General features: G+C 41.4%; 1 protein-coding gene across 2 annotated transcripts in view; it reads right to left on the reverse strand.

The window, feature by feature from the left end:
• adamtsl3 (ADAMTS-like 3) overlaps positions 1-18,876 on the reverse strand; it is a 432,074-nt gene that overhangs the window by 160,819 nt on the left and 252,379 nt on the right. For both annotated transcript variants that reach the window (XM_084353771.1, XM_084353770.1), the window contains one exon: positions 17,963-18,098. In XM_084353771.1, the coding sequence (XP_084209897.1) occupies positions 17,963-18,098 (136 nt within the window). The remainder of the gene's footprint in view (positions 1-17,962; positions 18,099-18,876) is intronic.

The following is an 18,876-nucleotide window of genomic DNA, read 5'->3' on the forward strand; positions in this document are numbered from 1 at the left end:
CAACCGTCCCTGATCCGTGTTGCAAATGTCCCCAGGTTTGGGGTCAGTTGCAACGTCTGAATTTCTCTATTCAAATAAATATTGTGATTGATATGTTATATGTAGCCATCTTTAAATGGTATGGGCATTTAGCAGACAGATGTAGGTTTAATATGTAAAGATTTGGTGAGCCTAGTCCAAATAGTCTCTGAGTAACTGAGAGTAATGTAAAAAGTGTTGCAACTGTCCCCAGTCTCTCCTATGTAAAAAAAGTTACCTTCAAAATAAATAAGGGAAATGAAACACAGATAAGCAGTTATGAACTAATTTCATGTGAGTCTGCTGGAGCCGTAGACTGAAGCTCTAGGGAATACTACTGTAGCAAATTCATTTTCCAAATGCAATGACTGATAAATAAATGGTAGAGTCATGAATAATGGATGCAGAGGAATAAAGGTGATACCCTGTGTGTCTGTGATGGTAAATAAACTCACGATCCAAGGTCAGCCTAAATAGTTATGATTGATTTACTGTATCAACTGTCCTCTATAGGGATGTTAAATCTGAGAGCAACAGAGGACACGCAAGACTGAAACTTTAAAACTGTGTGGAAAATGTACAAGTGAGTCTGAGTGGAGTCTCTCTGGACAAGGCAAAATTTGACACAGCAGGTTCCCCACTGGCAGTGTGCGAAATACCCGTCAATATTCAGGGGGGTCCCCATCTCCCGATTGTTGCGCAATACCAAAATACATTTTCTCAATATGCAGTAGGCCTATAATATTACAATATTTTATGGATGCAAGCCAAGACAATCAGTCTATAGCCTACATGACAACCAGGGGCGCCGCCAGGGATTTTGGGCCCCATGAAAAGAAATCTAATTGGGCCCTTGTATAGGCCGGCGAAAAAATTTGATGCTGTTTTATGTAGAACTATGCATTTTAATTATATTTTTGACTATCATTCCTATATTTGTGAAAAGAACAACATGACAGTTACTTGGTTACTGCTCACTGTCTCCCTTGTAGTTCCACATGCAGGTCTAATTTATCTCCACAACTGTTGATTCACAGGTGGTGGCGTTGGATTTGGGGTGAAAAAATACTAGGGCTGGGACTGTAACGTGTTAAAAAAATTTACGTATTTTAATCACACGTATTTTTGCACCGCGGAACGTTTCTCACTGGATGAGTTTCAGGCGTACCGATTATACTGGAGCACAATTATTTAATGAGTTAAAAAGCCGCCGACACTGATCACTGCCCATGGATCTATAAAGTTTTAATGTAGCCTGAACGCAGCTCAAACCGACCCGGTGCCTCAGCACTGCGACCAAGCTTTGATAAACACACCGGATCTGCGCCGGTTTACAGTATCCTCCCGTAGTTTAGCCGGTCGCTACTGGAGCTTAATTTTAAAAAAAAAAAAAAATTTAAAAAGCGCTCGTCGCAGTGGAGCTGAGAACAGCGGAGTTTCCTCTGCTGCAGCTGAACAGCTGACATGTGGTCAAGACGTAGGTAGCCTGCAGACCTGTCACTGTCTCACGGTACATAAGACTTCAACCTCAGAGCTCTCTGACTGTCCTGACCTGTCCCTGAACATCACACAGGGAAAACATAGAGCTGCCTGTGTTTTATTAATGTTTACATCAGGCTGAGTTCAACAAATCAGTTAATGCTACTGTGATTTAAGTAGTTAAATACAGTAATCATCATAGTGTAGTGGCAGGAAAGACCATTTACCAAATAACATGTTACTTAAACATTTTTCATTGTGCTGTGCTCTAAAAATAAACTAACAAACTAGTGTAGAGTCCTGTATAAGGAATGTTCAGCTTAAATTTTCCCCTTAAATTTAGGTTCTCAGGAAAATCGCATCTTATCAGGTAATCGTTAATCGATCGATAAGGTCCATCAACTAACAATTAATGAATTAATCGATAATCCCTAGTCTGTTGGTCTTGGTTAAGTACCACCTTGAAAAAAAATAAACAATGTTTTGTTGCTTAAGCTTATGTATTCAGTCTATATTCAATGGTATACTAAAACCCATATGAAAAAAATTGCTTCTCACTGTTCTCAGTTCAAATATTTATATGCGATTAAAAATGCGATTAATTTCGATTAATTAATTACAAAGCCTCTAATTAATTAGATACATTTTTTTAATCGAGTCCCGGCCCTAAAAAATACATATATGGGGCTATATGGTCGTTGCGATTTAATCTTGTGATTTCCAGAAAATATAAACATTTCTCTGATTGTATTGAGAGTTGTATTGAGTCACACAGTCTGCATGTGCATGTCTATCTCCCTGGCTGTCTCTGAAACTGAGGGTCATGTAGTTCATGATGTTAAGCTTTGCTAGGTAATATTGATAATGTTGCATGACATTGTTGCTATGATGCTGATTAATTCATGTTATGCAAAAATACATGCTCCAAGCTATCCTGGTTGACTGCCTCCAAAGCAACATACCAATATTAGTTTAAATCAGTCTTAAACAGTGTTAGCAAGCTGTGATACAGGATTGGCATAACCTCTTAGCCTGCTTATAATATAACATATATACCTTGATTATGAGACAACCCCCCTTTTTCTCTTTTTGAAACATTTTTTTGAAGACTAAATCTTATTTTTATAAAGAAAATAATTAAATCTGACTAGAATGCACCAGTAATAGTAACACACTGAAAAAAACAAGGTAACGTGATATCTTTAAATGAAATTGTCCTGTTTGAATAGGCCAGAAATTAAACTGCAGCCTAATGGTAGGGCTATTTTCCAACATAATTTAACCATCTAAATGTGAAAAACAGAACAACATGTTTATTTTAATTATACTATGCCTCATTGATCACCACGATCTTAAAGTTGGAATTAATCTCCACCTCAGTTCTTGGCTTTCTTGGCCTACTTTTAACCCTCTGAAAATGATGGTGGATCATCTGGCATTACCATTACTGTCTTCTGAAGGCTGTCGCAGGCTTAGTTTTTAAGATTTTTTTAAGCCATGAGCGTCATAAAAATCTTGAAATTGAAATGAATCCGCTGATACCAAACATGTCATGCTAGCTTACTGGGAAAGGAGCTAAATATCAATATATAATTTGAACTGTTTTTACCGCGAGGTCCACGACCTCAATGTGAAACGATTACTTGTAATAATAACTTTCAGTCACCACTTAATGAGGGATGAGATGAGGATGAGGAACCTGCTGCTGCTGAAACTGAGCTAGATACAACAAGCCAAACATCACCACAGCGGGTGCTCTCTCTAAGACCACAACCAACCACAAGGCCTACACAACCTGCGGTCTTTCCATTCGCCCACCTGCTTCGTTGTCCAACCAGCCGGGTTAATTCCTCGGGATACCAGGCTGATCTACACATGAGCAGATATTAACAACATTAAGTTTTCCTTTAAAGCCCCTAGCCTCTGTTTTCTTAGAGACCTGCAGCCAGCATAACAGCTGAGCAGCAGCTATCTGATTATAGTCAAGTGGCCCTTCCTCTGCCAGAGGACCTGGCAGGAAGTAACATGTCATCAAAGCCTCAGTGACTTCTTGGAGAGCTCCTCATTTCCAGGTTGTTTGGACTGAATTCCTCTTTCTAGATCTGAGTGTCATTGTTCAGTGTCTGTTTGTTTCTGTTTCCTGTTTTACTTAGTTTTACTTAGTTTTACCCTTGTGTGTCTCTTCTTGCTTTTCAGTTCCTCCTGTGTGTTTTTCCCTCCCAGTGCTTTTCCACTCGTTTCCTCACCTGTTCCTCTTCCCTCCTCACTCCACCTGTTCCTGATGTCCTGGTTAGTGTCTGTGTATAGAGTCTTTGGCTGTATCCCAAACCGCATACTATACTACCAGTACGTACTGATTTGGCCAAAATGTAGTATGTAGTATGCAGTATGCAAACAAAAGCAAAATCTGCAGTATGAGAAAAGTTCCCGGATGTTGTACTGATTCGGAAAATATTTCCAGTATGCATCCGACCAGACTTCTCTGCCTACTGTTTCCCACAATGCAATGCGCTGGAGCTGGGATCATGACGTCCTCGTCACGTACTCCGGAGCAGTACAGCGTTTATGTTTGTTCACACAACATAAGTACAATGCATAGGCTACTGACTATTGTGACGAAAGCTATAGGTACAATAGAAATCCAGGCTGTTATACATATGAAATGAAAAAAAGTACTCTGTTAATTAAAACTTTTTTTATTATTAATATTTGGTGATTTCGGTACATACAGAGCTCCCGAGACAGCGCTATACTGTATACTGTCCACCACAAACATGAAGCTTTCCTCTAGCGTTTAATCTTCAAAGAGCAGTGGTTAAGATAACTGGCCTGCTGTCTCCCCCGGGACGACGACGCATGTTGGCCGGCGGAACGACTCTGGAGACGGGCTGCTGCCTCTGAGACGAGCTGCTCCTTCCGGAGCTTCACTTCTCCGAAAACATCGAGGCAAGTTACTAAACAGCCGTCATTTGAGTAAACTAACCGCACATTGGGGATCTAAACGGTTACTTTCTCGCATGAAAACATATTAAAACTTAATAAAGTGACATAATAACAGCGCTACAGCAGAAAATAAAACAGCTTCGGCCTGTTTTACAACTACCGCTGCCGGTCGCCACGAAATGCATTCTGGGAAACTTGCTACTGCATACTGCGGTGTGAACGGCGTCGGTCTGCTGAAATAGCATGCTGAATCCCACATTCAGTATGCAGTATACAGTGTATCTAACACAGTATGTAGTAGGCAGTACGGTAGTATGCGGTTTCGAAAACGGCCTTTGTTCTCCCTCATGTGTTGGTCAGTTCGTTTGTCATTCCTCTACAATGTTCCCTGTTGTCTCCTGTCACTCCGTGGCTGTGTTCTTAATCGCCCCCTATCACGGATGTTGTGCACTATATAGTGTGTTCGCCATTTTGTAGTGTTGTTCGAATTCTCCGTGGCTGATTTCATCCACTATGTAGTGGATGACAAAATACCCACAATGCACCGCAAAATTGAGTGAACAAGTGATGTAAACTACATTGTGGTCCGTATCCCACAATGCAATGCTGTCGTGGTTTGTCAGAGGAGAAGAAGGAGACGAGATGGCCGCTGCACCTAACGCCGCTTTTGTCTACAAATGCAAGTAACGTTAGAATGTACACATTTCATGCGTGTAATACTTTAGTGGCGTAGTTTTTATGCCTCTTAACGGTTGCGAATTGTCAAAACGAGCCGATTTCTTGGTGGAAAAGCATCCTGTTTGTTGTTTGTATCTGCTAGCTAACGTTAACGCTAAAGCTAACGCTATGGGCAGACACCCGCTCACATCTGATCATAACGTTTGTTCTCTTTTCTCAATTGGCGGTGTGTTAGAAAAATATATGCTTTTCTGTTTCTTGTTTCAAGGGACTGATGAGGATGTGGAGAAACTGATTAAAATGCGTATGACCCACAACGAGCTGTTCTCAGGCCGACGAAACGCGGCTCTGCATGGATGGGAGTAAGCAAACAAATTTGAGTGATAGCGTCATTTTGTTCCTTACTGAATTTTACACTTTTGTGAACTTATTATAGTCTTAAACTCTGATTACCTGTATAAATCTGTGCTATATAATCTGACAAGCCTAGGCAAAATAGCAATTACGAGGCTAGACGTATTGTATAATGTAATGATAAATAATATCACATTGCACAATATTATTGTACATATTTAACAGTGTATTTGATTAGTACTGATGTAAGTCACACTTTGCTTTTATTCTGTTGGGTTGTCTTGAAGGAAATGGGCCTGGAGGGGGTCTTATCCCCAGCTAGGGTGGGGAAGAAGTGGGAAAATTAAAAAAAAACCTACAAGGTATGATTTGTCTTGGCTCTTTGTGAGAAATGTCCTGTAGTGACAATATATTTGCCTAAATGAACGCCTATAATTCAAAGGAACTCAAGAAGCCACCAACTGGCCAGGGGACTGAGTCAGGGGAGGACACTGCAGCGTCCTGGAAGTGGTACCCCCTGATGGACGATGCACTTGGCGGGAGGCCATCCATCCGGCCTCCTGTCCTTATTGCCTCGGCCTGGGGGGGAAGTTCCAGGGCTACTGCAGTGTGTTAGTCCTCCCCTGACACCCAAAGAGCACCCCCATCCCCAGCTGACAGCAGCCCAGAAGAGGCAGGGCCAGCAGAGGCAGGGCCAGCAGAAGCAGGGCCAGCAGAGGCAGGGCCAGCACAGGCTAAAAAGAGGCAGAGGGGCAGACCCTGTCCTCGAATTCCTTCAGGCAGAGACAGTGGCGGACTGGCACCAAAAAGAGGCCCTGGCAATTTTGACAGAGAGAGGCCACGTTTGTCTTCTCAGGTCATCTGCAACCAACAGAAACATAAACATTACACTGCCCCAGAACATGAAAAATAAATGTTTTACCTTTATGTAGTTACATTAGCAGGTTGCGCAATAATTTGCTTTTCTCTGCCACTCTATCAATCACATCATCCGAGTCCAGTCTCATGAGGAGACTCTTAATGAACTTAAGTGAAAAAAACTTCAGCTGCTGGAGGAGGAAGTAGCAACTAGGCCTGTCACGATAACACATTTTGCTGGACGATAAATTGTCCTAGAAATTATTGCGATAAACGATAATATTGTCGCTTTGAGACCATTTTTCAACTAATATAATGATAATGGCATAATAATGCAAGTACACCCTTTCAAAGATCAATAAACCTTAATTTCTAAAGAATATTTAACATTGGAACGTGAAGAAGACATTTTAAATATCCAAAGTAAATAAAGATGGAGCTTGTGGCCAGCCAAGATTCATAATTTGCAGCAACAATGTTAGCACCATTGTCTGTAGTGATGCGGAGGCGTGACGGTACACGTGATGATGATGACGTATGTGTTTTTTCCAAGGTGTTTCCCCGTGTCCTCCTGTTAATCTAAACATGTACCAGCTGTCTGTTTATAATCTTATGATGCTGTTATAATGTGCTGTGATTGAGATCCTGACCCACCAAACATCGTGGAAAGTGACAAAGTTTTCTATAATTTACATAATTACATAATCGCCATCAGTAAACAGGACGCTGTCTGACCATTTCACTCGGGGAGTTCACGAAGTTCATTAAGTCTCAGTCGGGAGGGCTGACCGTCAGCCAACAACAAACACTTGGTGAGTTAAAGTTTTCTGCCGGGGACAGACGCCGTTTTTCGGGCAGAGATGTGATGAAGAGTCGGCCGGACCGACAGGCTGACAGACATTTCTCCACGAATAACTGCGGTATTATTTTCCTCATATAAGTTGCCAAAGACACGACCAGTTACTACGTTACTGTTGTATGGTAATGTAACGTCGCTTTGTGGGACATTTATCTTTATTTTGTTGGGTGAAGGATCTGTACAGTTATCAGACACCAACACCATCAGACCGACACACCCTCGCTCCGCGCCGCCGGCTCGGTTCGCCGAGTTGTCCTTTACAGGAAAAATAAAAAACGTCATTATTTTTATTTAGTTTAGTATGCCTATTATTTGTCAGAGTTAACAGGCCGTTTTGTTAGTTTGTTTGCTTTTTTCCGTCTTTTTTGTGGCCGCCTTCAGCTCCGCTTTAGTTTTTATTGTAATGCGCCTCGCGGCCGCATCAACCAGGCGGCCACAGTGGCATTTGCCCACATTGCCCAATGGCCAGTCCGTCCCTGGGCAGAGAGTGCTAGGGCGGAGGAGAGGGCCAGGAGAAAAGAAGAGAGGGAGGAGAGGCTGCTGTCTCTACTTGAAAAAATAGTTGAAAGAATGTGAATGGTTAAATAAATGTAAATAAAATTTCCAGAGTAGGTGAGGTGTTTCATTGTATATTTCAAAGAAAAAGTGTCAAGGTGACTAACAAAAAACAACAATTTGACGTTATAATACATTAGATAAAAAAACAAGTGAATAAATATACAAATCAGAATAACAACAACAATAATGATTAATTAAACAACTTAACAAACTCCCCCAACAACAATTATGTCAATTTATATACTACAATGAATGAATAAATAACAAATATACAAACTTAATCATTATAATAACAACAATATGATAAATTAAACAACTTTACATACTCCTCCACAAGAATTATGTTAACTATATATTATTATGAATAAATAAATAAATGTACAAACTTAATCATTTATAATAACAATATGATTCATTAAACAATTTTCAACAATTATGTCAACTATATACCATTATGAATGAATAAATAAATAAATAAACCCTAACCCACTGCATCTAATCTTATGCTTTTAAATTTGCATATAGTTGTGGTCCTCCAGAGCCGCAACTTGACAATCGGGAGCAGAGATGGCTGCGGTCAAAAGCTCCCGAATGCGCTCCCCACTGCGCTGATCCTGGTGTTGAGGATCTCCGCCGTCATCGTCTGGCCTGATGACTTCCTCCGCTGGCTCCACAATGCGCTGATCCTGGCAAATATTGGTGTATATTGGTGAGGCAAATATTGTGGAGGATGGCACAACAGGCTATGACATCGGGTGCAAAGGTTGGCTTCACCTCCAGTGCCTTAAAAAATATTGCCCTCCATCGGGTCTTCATGCTCCCAAAGGACCTCTCAATTATCGATCTTGCCTTGGCGTGGTGGTGGTCAAAGCGCCTAGCTGTGGCAAGGTGGACTGGCTCTTTGTAAGGCGTGATAAGGGCAATGGGGGCAGACAGGCAAGGATACCCACCATCCCCAAGGATATATAAACCTTGGGGTGGATATCGCTGGGTTGTGTATATTGGGCTGTTTTTCAGGACCCTTGAATCATGGACAGAGCCTGGGTAGCCTGTGAAAATGTCCAGGTACTTGCCTTTATGGTCACAGATTGCTTGTAGCTGGATGGAGGGAAACAGCTTCCTATTAACGTAACACTGGGCATCGACAGACGGGGGTTTTACGCGAATGTGGCACCCATCAATGCTGCCTGCTGCCCTGGAGAATGCAGGGGAACCTGCAAGGTGGGCAAATCCATTGCCTATATCCTCCAGCTCAGCAGCAGATGGCAGATGGATAACCTTGTTCAAGATCTTCAGGAGCTTCCTGGACATCTTGTGGACCATATCATGGACAGTTGTGCGAGGGATGTCAAAGCTCCTTGACACGACACGATATGAGGTGGCACTCGCAAGCCAAAACACAAACACCAGCACCTCAAGGTAGTGGCCCCATCCATGGTCCTGCTGGCTACTGGTGACTGCCATCAGGTTACCGAGAGAAGCCCTGGTGAGACGGTAGTCAGGCTTCAGGTCTGCCTCTTCATCCAGGTAAAGCCTAAGGACTGGCATGGTCACATTGAGGTGGCAGTAGGTCTGGGGTTCCAGCTAAAATGAACATTATTTTAATATTTAATATGTAATCTTCACAGATTATATATCACGAACTGTAGTGTGTTGGAAGGTTAAAGGGTCTTCTTTAATCATGACCCCACTATTCAATTTATACATTTGGTTTTGATACTTTTTCATCCTCAAGCTTTATTGCACAATTTGTGAAAATTGTAACTGAATCTTATTGAACTAATGTGAGATTTTTCTCTGCCACATCAAAGTTTTCCTTACACTTGACTCATTAGTGATATACACTTAGTATAAACCATAAGTACACACATATGATATTCTGTTTCTGTTCTTCTTTAGTCTGTTTAGTGTTTCCTCCCCTCTCTCCCTTAATTTGTTTTCTCTAACCCCACCCCTGAACCCCCACTCATGCTCATGTAAAGCACCTTGGGTATTTTGAAAGGCGCTATAAAAATAAGTTATTATTGTTATTCTCACAATGGTTTTTTTGTATTTTGTTTTACAGTTACTGACATCTCCAGCTCCTTCAAGGATTCCCTTGGGCGGGGAGGACTGTTCACCTGATTCATATTTGTCATTCCTGATTGAAACATTAAATTTATCATTTTTAGTGTTTAAGGGTATAGAAATAAGGGCTGCTACAGGTATTTCCAGTTGATTAACCAGATGATTACCTATTTCATTGTTTTATGTTGTTGTTGTTGCTGCAATTACTTGAACTGATTTATCAAAAAATGACAACCTTGGTGAGTTATGTAATAACTGGTTGCACAGTAAGTCATTGAAATTAAGTTAATGTGTAAAAGTTTAATGTAAGTTTAAAGAAAACTGTTACATTTTTGCCATGATTGTCTTTCACATTGGGGTCCTCAGCAAAGCAGTGAAAAGCTCTGTTTTTTATGTGTTAATTATAATGGCAATATAAAGTTATATTACTATAATTGAGTTAAGGTAAGTGGTGTTTTTAAATGAATATCAAAGACATTTTAATTTCATTTGGTGGTCATTCACTAAATCATGGGTTAAATCATAGGGTTTCCCCATATCAGTTAGCATGTTAGCTAAGATTTCCTTTGGTAATTTACCGGTTGATGTCGGCGAATCAACAAATAGCACCGTAAACGCCTAAGACGCCGTTCCCTTCGCCTCCGTCGGTGCCTGAAAACCAGGAGTTGGGCGAGCAGCATCCAAACAATAACGTGTACCATTTTTTTTTTCTTAAGAAAGTAGCCGATACACAAGTAGCCGATAGCTACTTAGCTACGAGCTAAATAGCTACTGACCACTAACGTTAATTCGCACGCGCTAGGTATGTTACAGCTTGTGCACAACCCCGAGCATTTACAGCTCATGACGAGGATACAAAACAATAGCTGACAAAACCAAACTCACACACCATTGATATTTCAACAGTTTATTGACCAAGAAACACAACCGCCATGAAGAATCACATCTTTATACCGTCAGGTTTGTTTACATGATGCCCGGCGCGCCCACTCACGTCACATGAGTATCTGGCGCATCTGCTGACGTAACCACGTTCAGAAAATCACCCGTGTAGTGTCTGAATTCTCCTCCCATCGTACCCTACATCGTGTACATGATGTAGTGCACTATATCATATACACGATGTAGGGGATAGGGAGTGAGTGAATGAGTGGATGATTTCGAACACAGCCCGTTTTCTGTCTCTTCCTGTGTCTCCCCATTTGGTATGTTTGGATTTTGGTTCCTTGTTTTTTCATTTGATTTGTACTTTACTTTTGGTTCAACTTTGTTTAAGCTTTGTTGCAACCTTGTTTTCGTCCTGTCTCGTTTTGGGTTTGTCTACAGTAGGTACTACTTCATTGTGGCCGAGTTCACCTTTTTAGTGGAGGATCAATTGTGTTTTCATGAGAAGCGGCAATGTGCCCAAACAACCACCAGGTGGCATCTGTGAGCAGGAGGATGACAACATGCAGCAGCAGGGAGCAGTGACCACCGGGGAATGGACAGAGTTGCCTGATTTATGTTTCTGTTCGTTGTTGCTTAAATACAAGAATGTAGCTAATAATACCTCACCCACTCCACACCTCATTCCAACTCCTTCCTTCAGCCTGTCGCTACAGGGTCCCTCTAGCAAGGACAAACTTAGTGAAAAAAATCATTCATCTCATCCGCCATCAACATCATCAACAACTCATTATGAAGCCTTTTAAATGTCTTTTAAGGTCTTATTCTTTGTATTTTGTATTTATCTGTGATATTCCCATTTTATGTTTATCTGTTTTCGTTTTGCTTTTATGTTTAACTGTGGTCTTTTTTTGTGCACACGTCAAAGACCCTAAAGACATCTGAGGTTGTGATTTCGCTCGCTCGCTCGCTCGCTGCAGCCACGGCTAAGCGGAGGCGGAAACAATTACGCACAGCCTACAGAAGTTTCAACGTCCATACAAGCATTTAAGAAATATCCTTATCAGTTCCATAATTCAGAGAGGATTTTTACTCAACGAAAAAATGTATAAAGATCAGTTTTTAGGTTGAAGACACGACAGCAGCACGTATGTCCAGACGCTGATGTGTGTCAGCTGGGGCAGCGGGTCGGTGGTCAATAAGACACATGAGAGCATTATGACTGATGTATAGCTCCCCTGGTAGAGCAGCTCCCTCAGTAAGCAGAATCATCGCTAGTATGGGTTCGAATCTCAGTATAGGTTGTACCTTTAGTTAATGTGTTTTCTTTTCTCATCATCATTATGATCACATATGGCTCCAAGTTTGAGCAAATAAATGAGCAAATGAGCATTAATTCTCTGCCGGGCCGCGGCTTTCCTGCTTGTGTAGAATAGAAAGCGCAAATATTTGTGTTAAATTCTGACACCACAACTGTAGCGTACCGAATATCAATAGATGATAACCAGAAAAAAACTGGCGTAGCAAGCTTTTCAAAAGTGTGGGGGATGGATGTGGTCTTTCCAGTTAAGCGAACTTGTTCCAGATGCCTTAACATTTGCATTCCCTCCTGCTCAAATCTTACTACAGTCGCTCAGTTTCTCTGGCCGCTCTCTGTCTGCGCTGTGGATGCCTCCTCTCCCCCTCCCTCTCCCCCTCCCTCTCCTGTTGTTGCTTCAAACATGACACCGGCTTTCAGTGTGACCGGCTGATGATTGGCTGTTCTGCCTCAAGTCCCGCCTCTCTTGCTGTGTTAGATATATCGGGAACTAGCCATAGATATACATATTTATATACATAGACGCTTCACTGAGCGCTGAATCGTACGTCGAAGTCATGGAGTGAACCTTATAAAGCTCCTTCTACAAAGTGCTTTAAGTTAAAGCCTCTCATTTACACATTCACACACGTACGAATATATCTGGTAAACAGACGTACCAAAAACAATGTCTGTAACGTTCTCTGATGATTATAAACTTTAACTACTCCTTATATGTTTAGTAAACAGGTAGGCAACAAACCCACGTATGTAGCCTATTTTTCTAATGTTTTTATGAGTGTTTACAGCTGCCAATGTATGTAACTCTGTTACTGTGATGATAAATATTGAATCTATAATAACCAGATCCTGACATGTAAATGTGATGTCTGTGGGAATAAAAAGCACTGATAATTAGCCTACAATACATTTTACATTGAACTGATTTTGATTAATCGTTTTTATATCCAGTGACTTTAACTACTAAAAATGACATAATGTAATAATGTAATTATCAGTGCTTTTTATTCCCACAGACATCACATATAAGGAATAGAAAGCACAAATATTTGTGTTAAATTCTGACACCACAACTGAATGAAAGAAAGCCGGTCATAGACGTCGGAACTAGGGGTGCGGGGGTCCCATCCCCCCCCCACGCACCCCATCAGCCTCCCTACCCACGGCATTACGCTTTAAAAAAATAAAGAATCTGACATACATTTATCTCTGACATATAATTAATGCATAGATCTATGCTTTTGATGTGACATGCAGCCTGCCTGACTACATACAGTAGCCTAGGCATCTGGCATAGGAGTCAGGCTACATCTGGACCTGGTGCGCTCTGAGGCGGAGCAGCGTTTTGATCAGGAAGGACTCTGCATAGCTGCAGGGCGAGAGCAGGCAGTTCTTGAGGCGGCTCAGGGGAAACGAGTGGATGTGGGTTCCTCGGAACTGACCCCCTTTCCACGAGAGCGGCTAAGCCTTGAGCTGGACATACTGAGGAATGTGTGTAGGGGACGAGAAGTAAGCACCATCCAGGATGTGTCCATCCTGCATACCTTGCCGCCCCAAACCTGCTCCATGCTGTCGGAGGTGGAGAAGCTCATTAAGCTGTGTCTGCAGCTGCCCTGCCAATATCTGTCGCAGCATCCAAGCGCTCTTTCTCAGCCTTGCGCAGGCTGAAAACCTGGCTGCGCACCATGACGCAGGAGAGACTAACACATTTGACCGTTATGAACGTTCGCAGTGACCTTATGGATGAAAGCGATGTCTCGACCCTGCTTAAAATCTTCATCAGTAGGTCAACTGAGAGAAGGTCCACTTTTGGATATGCATGAAAGCCCTGAGTCAGGAGCGCAGACTTTTCTTTTTTTCATTCAAGGGTACAAATAATGCTGTTGTGTTCCTTAAATGGCTTGATTTAGTGATCAAAGTTTCATTTTCTTAACAATAAAGATGCCGTGTTCATCCATTCTAGTTCTCTTATAACTGCACGCCATTATAAAATAACTTCAAATCAAATCCTTAATCATTGATAAAAGTGCGTGCTTCCCCCGCCCCTCCCAACAAAAATCCCGCCCCCCCTCTCAGAAAATAGTTCCGACGTCCATGAAGCCGGTGAATCAGATCAATACAACGTTTTTTTTTCTGGTTATCATCTATTGATATTCAGTACGCTACAGTTGTGGTGTCAGAATTTAATGTATTTTATGTACACAAGCAGGAAAGCTGGTGCCGCGGCCCGGCGGAGAATTAATGCTCATTTGCTCATTTATTAGGTACAACCTATACTGAGATTCGAACCCATACTAGCGATGATTCTGCTTACTGAGGGAGCTGCTCTACCAGGGGAGCTATACATCAGTCATAATGCTCTCATGTGTCTTATTGATCACCGACCCGCTGCCCCAGCTGACACACATCAGCGTCTGGACATACGTGCTGCTGTCGTGTCTTCAACCTAAAAACTGATCTTTATACATTTTTTCATTGAGTAAAAATCCTCTCTGAATTATGGAACTGATAAGAATCATTTCTTAAATGCTTATATGGACGTTGAAACTTCTGTAGGCTGTGCGTAATTGTTTCTGCCTCCGCTTAGCCGTGGCTGCAGCGAGCGAGCAAAATCACAACCTCAGATGTCTTTAGGGTATCAGATATTATTATAGGTTATTCTTATATTTAAGCAACATCCAGTCAGGCCGTGATAAAGGCTCACGGGGCGGACTGGGACAATAATTCAGGTCGGCAATTTTACCAGTAAACAGTGATATAGGCTCACGGGGGCGGACTGGGACAATAATTCAGGTCGGCAATTTTACCAGTAAACAAATGTTCCTTAAAAAACAACTAATGTCCATATTTTAGCTCTACTGTAAAACAAAGAAAGCACAAGTGATTATCCAAGGTCACCCAGATAATTGAGGTGTCCCACCGCTGTGAAACAATCAGTCTGAATCAATCTGATACGGTTTAGCAGTCCCCCTCTCCATTCACTCTACCTGTAGCCTAAAACAGCGCCACTCTCCATTGCAGCTACATTGTGGTCAAATGTGGAATTGTCCCAAAATCGTTTGAGCTGCAATTCAGTACTATGCTTCCACCTAGTGGCTACAGTTGTCACTTACATTTCACGCGTTGCGTGAATCTCGCTCCCCACGAGTGAAATGGCCACTTTGAAGTAGTACCTACCGTATATGTCTTGTTTGGTACTTTTAGCTTCATTTAAATTAAGCTCACTTTTCGTTCCCCTTATCCTGCCTCCTGTGTGTGTGCTTGTGTGTCTGCACTTGGGTCCTCCATTTCGTTCTCCCTCTGTCTTGGTCCATGTAGCGCCATGTCCTGTCCTTTGATGTCCCGCTCCTGTTTCCGTGTCTTCCCGACCTTCTTTGTGTTAGCCTTCTTGTTAGCTCGTAGCCTGCGTTAGCCTGTATCCGTTTTCGTCCGTCATCCTCCGTCTTGGTTTGTCTTTCCCCGTGTTTGCCTCCCAGCTTCGTCCTCAGTGTTTCCTCGTGTCTCCAGTTTGGTATGTTTCTAGTTTTGGTTTTTGTTTCTTTTGATTTGTACTTCGCTTTTGTTTGTACTTCGTGTTAGCCTTTAGTTGTTACTGTGTTTGTCTTTGTGTCTCATTTAAGTTTGTCTGTATTCCTCGTTTGTTTGTAATTCAGCCTTTATTAATAAAAGCTCGCCTTTGTTTCCCCCTATACTGCCTCTTGTGTGTGCCTATGTGTGTCTGCGTTTGGGTCCTCCATTTAGTATCCCTTAAAACGTAACACCGAGCTCTCAAAAGGCTGAGCACGGTGCAGTAAAAATGCCTTCTCCTGCATACTGCAACAAGTTCCAGTGCGTCTTTATTTTCACACTTCTGAGGACTATTTTTAGACTTCGGAGCAGGGGAAATGGATTCTTGGATGAGAAAAGATGACTTAGGTGCAACTGGCAGTCACAGACAAACCCAGTGCTACAGACCAGAGCTCTCCAGCAACAATACAGAGACTCTTTCCACTGTGTAGGGCCCAAGTCTATCATATTACTTAAGTGGTACAAAGGCAGCCTTATACCAGCCATTAGGGGACATTTGTTATTAGGCTTGGGGAACTGAACAACTTATTACCTGCAGTGATATGTTTTACAGTCTGTCTTGAAGTTGTTGAAAATGGTACAACAATAAAATATAAATAAAATGATAAAGTTAACAAAAGCTTTATACTAAATTCATTGAATTTTTGTCCTATTGAGTGTGCCATTAACCGTGTGCATGCTCATAATACCACGTTGTACCGCAAGAGACAATATCTGATTGCGCCAGTTCTGTTTCAGCTGGGAGATGTAAAACCCGCGAGTCTAATAAGTAAATTAAATAAACTCAAAATGTCAAGAGAAATATTTTTAAACCTGATGAGTTTAATTTGCCTTGTTAATTCATTGTAAAAAAAAACACCTCACTCAAACTCGACATAAACAAAGTAAGACTCAAAACAGTCTTGGTTTGTCTTTCTATCACCTGGTTTTGTGAAAATAAAAATTTCCTGGCTCTACACCATTTCCTTTTTTAAAACATGTCTAAAATTTTGTTTCCGCTTTGTCATTATGGTGTACTGAGTGCAGATTAGGGGAAAAAAATAGTTTTAAATGATTTTAGCATAAAGCTGTAACATAACAAATATGAAAAAAGTGAAGGGGTCTGAATACTTTCTGAATGCACTTTAGATTTATTTGTAGGTTTATTTTTGGGTTTGTTTATTTAACAATATGCCAGTTAACTACAACAAGTAATGAATACTGATTTTATTTTATATATTTTCATACAACCTACTGAAACAGACTGAATGATCAATGCTGAACAGTTTTCAGGTTTGTTATATATGTAAGAGTCTGATTGAAGGTGTCATTTGTAAGAAATGGCCATAGTTTGGAGGTAGCACTAAAACTATAGGGGGTAGCATAAAAACTAACTGCTGCTCAATACACTTTTTACTGTAGCTATCTTTGGCTGTAGTGAATAGCTGCCATTAGCAAATAGCCTAGTTGGCCCTTGAGCTACGTAGCTGAAAGGAGTCTGCCTGGACCGAGGCCTCGGATGACAGGGGGAGTAACGGCGGGTAATGGCGGGTAACGGCGCTCAGCTTGACCGAGCTGAACATTGCTGGTCACTAGACCGGTTTAGAGTCGGCTAGCTGGTTAGTATGCTAACTTCAGTAGACATTTCTGCAGCACAGTACATAGACATCTTTGATATAACATCAACACTGTTGTTTCTTCACACTCAGTAGATAATGTTAGTTCATTTTTTTATGTTTTAAACTAAAATTCTGGTCACGTTTTACCAACCCCAACTCATGAAAAGATGATGATTGGCCAAAACACAGTTGTGAATTTAATCTCTGGGTGTTACATTTATAAATCTGTGAGAAAACAAAGCATTGATGTGTAAATGCTGTAGCTCCATCTGCTAGTGGGTGGGTTGCTGTGGCCAGATGGCATTTTAATAGTCCAGTTTTGTCACTGGAGGCAATGAGAAAAGAGCCGGCCAAAGCTGAGATAGTTCCTGGAGGTCTGCGGCCAACTCAACAAAGACTGACATGCAGCCAAGACAGGTGACAGCCCCAAATCCCAGCAGACACATCTCCAGCTTTGTTCTGTACCTCCCCATAGAGCCCGACTCAGAAGAAGGCTGCTGATGTTTTGTCTACAGTTATGAAACCAACAGAGAGATACTAGGCCTGAGCAGAGGGTGAATGCCCGACAATGACCTAGAAAGCTCATGGGATGGGTTATTTGTAGAGGGTGACAAACTTAGTAACATTTGGAGTGTTATTCAGATTTAAAGCCCAGTGTGTTAAGTAATAAGGATTAGCTTGGAGAACATGAAGCTTAGAAGTGGAACCAAAGTGAATGAAGACCTATACTGGACACAAGCGGGGACAGAAGCAATGCAAAGATGGCAGTCAGATACCTACATTGTTCCGGTGTAAGGTGGGGTAAGGCCTGCCCTCGTACCAGCCGGCATGTGGAGCCATCACCGCCACAGACGCCGCAGTTATCTTCTCTGGCACCACTGGCACCACTGGCCAGCTGGCGATCACAGCCCACCTCCTGCACACACATCATAAATATACACTCAGAAAGAGACATGGGGCTGACCAATGGATGAAGAGACGGAAATACGAGAGGGCTGAATATGCAGTACAGAAAGTAAAGTAGGATCATATGTTGCACTGGTCACAGCGAGGTCATTCATTGATTGATTAGCTGACACAAAAAAGTCGTTTTAGATAAAGTTATTTAGTTCAGCAAATCATTTATCAACATTTATCAAATAACAATAGGGTTGCAACTTACAATTATTTTCATCGTCAATAAATCTGTCTATTATTTTCTCGATTAAATGTCAAAAAACTGAAAAAAGGGGGAAATGGTGAAAGCCCAAAATGACATGCTCAAATATCTGGTTTTATCCACAACCCAAAGTTATTCAAAGCCAAAGATCACATTTAAGAAGCTGGAATCAGGGAAGTTTGACTTTTCTTTCTTAAATAATTACTCAAATCGATTAATGGATTATCAAAACAGTTGTTCAATTTAATAGTTGACAAGTAATTAATAAATTGATTAATTGTTGCAGCTCTAAATGCAGCTCATATAATTATGAAATACTGTGAATTGTTTTGGAGATATTGGCCAACAAGGCACATGTGGTGGAGGATGAAATGTTAGATTGAGTTTCTTTTCTTCAACAATTCATGGTCCACATAGGATTCCACATAGGACTTTGGCACCTGTTGACATTTCTGGTTCACAATGACATATCTAAATAAAATATTGATATAGACTGCCATGACATTTGGGACATTAACATTCTCCTCTGGAAACT

This window comes from Pagrus pagrus (assembly GCF_965226575.1).
Source record: "Pagrus pagrus genome assembly, chromosome: 1".
NCBI classification, from domain to species: Eukaryota; Metazoa; Chordata; class Actinopteri; order Spariformes; family Sparidae; genus Pagrus; species Pagrus pagrus.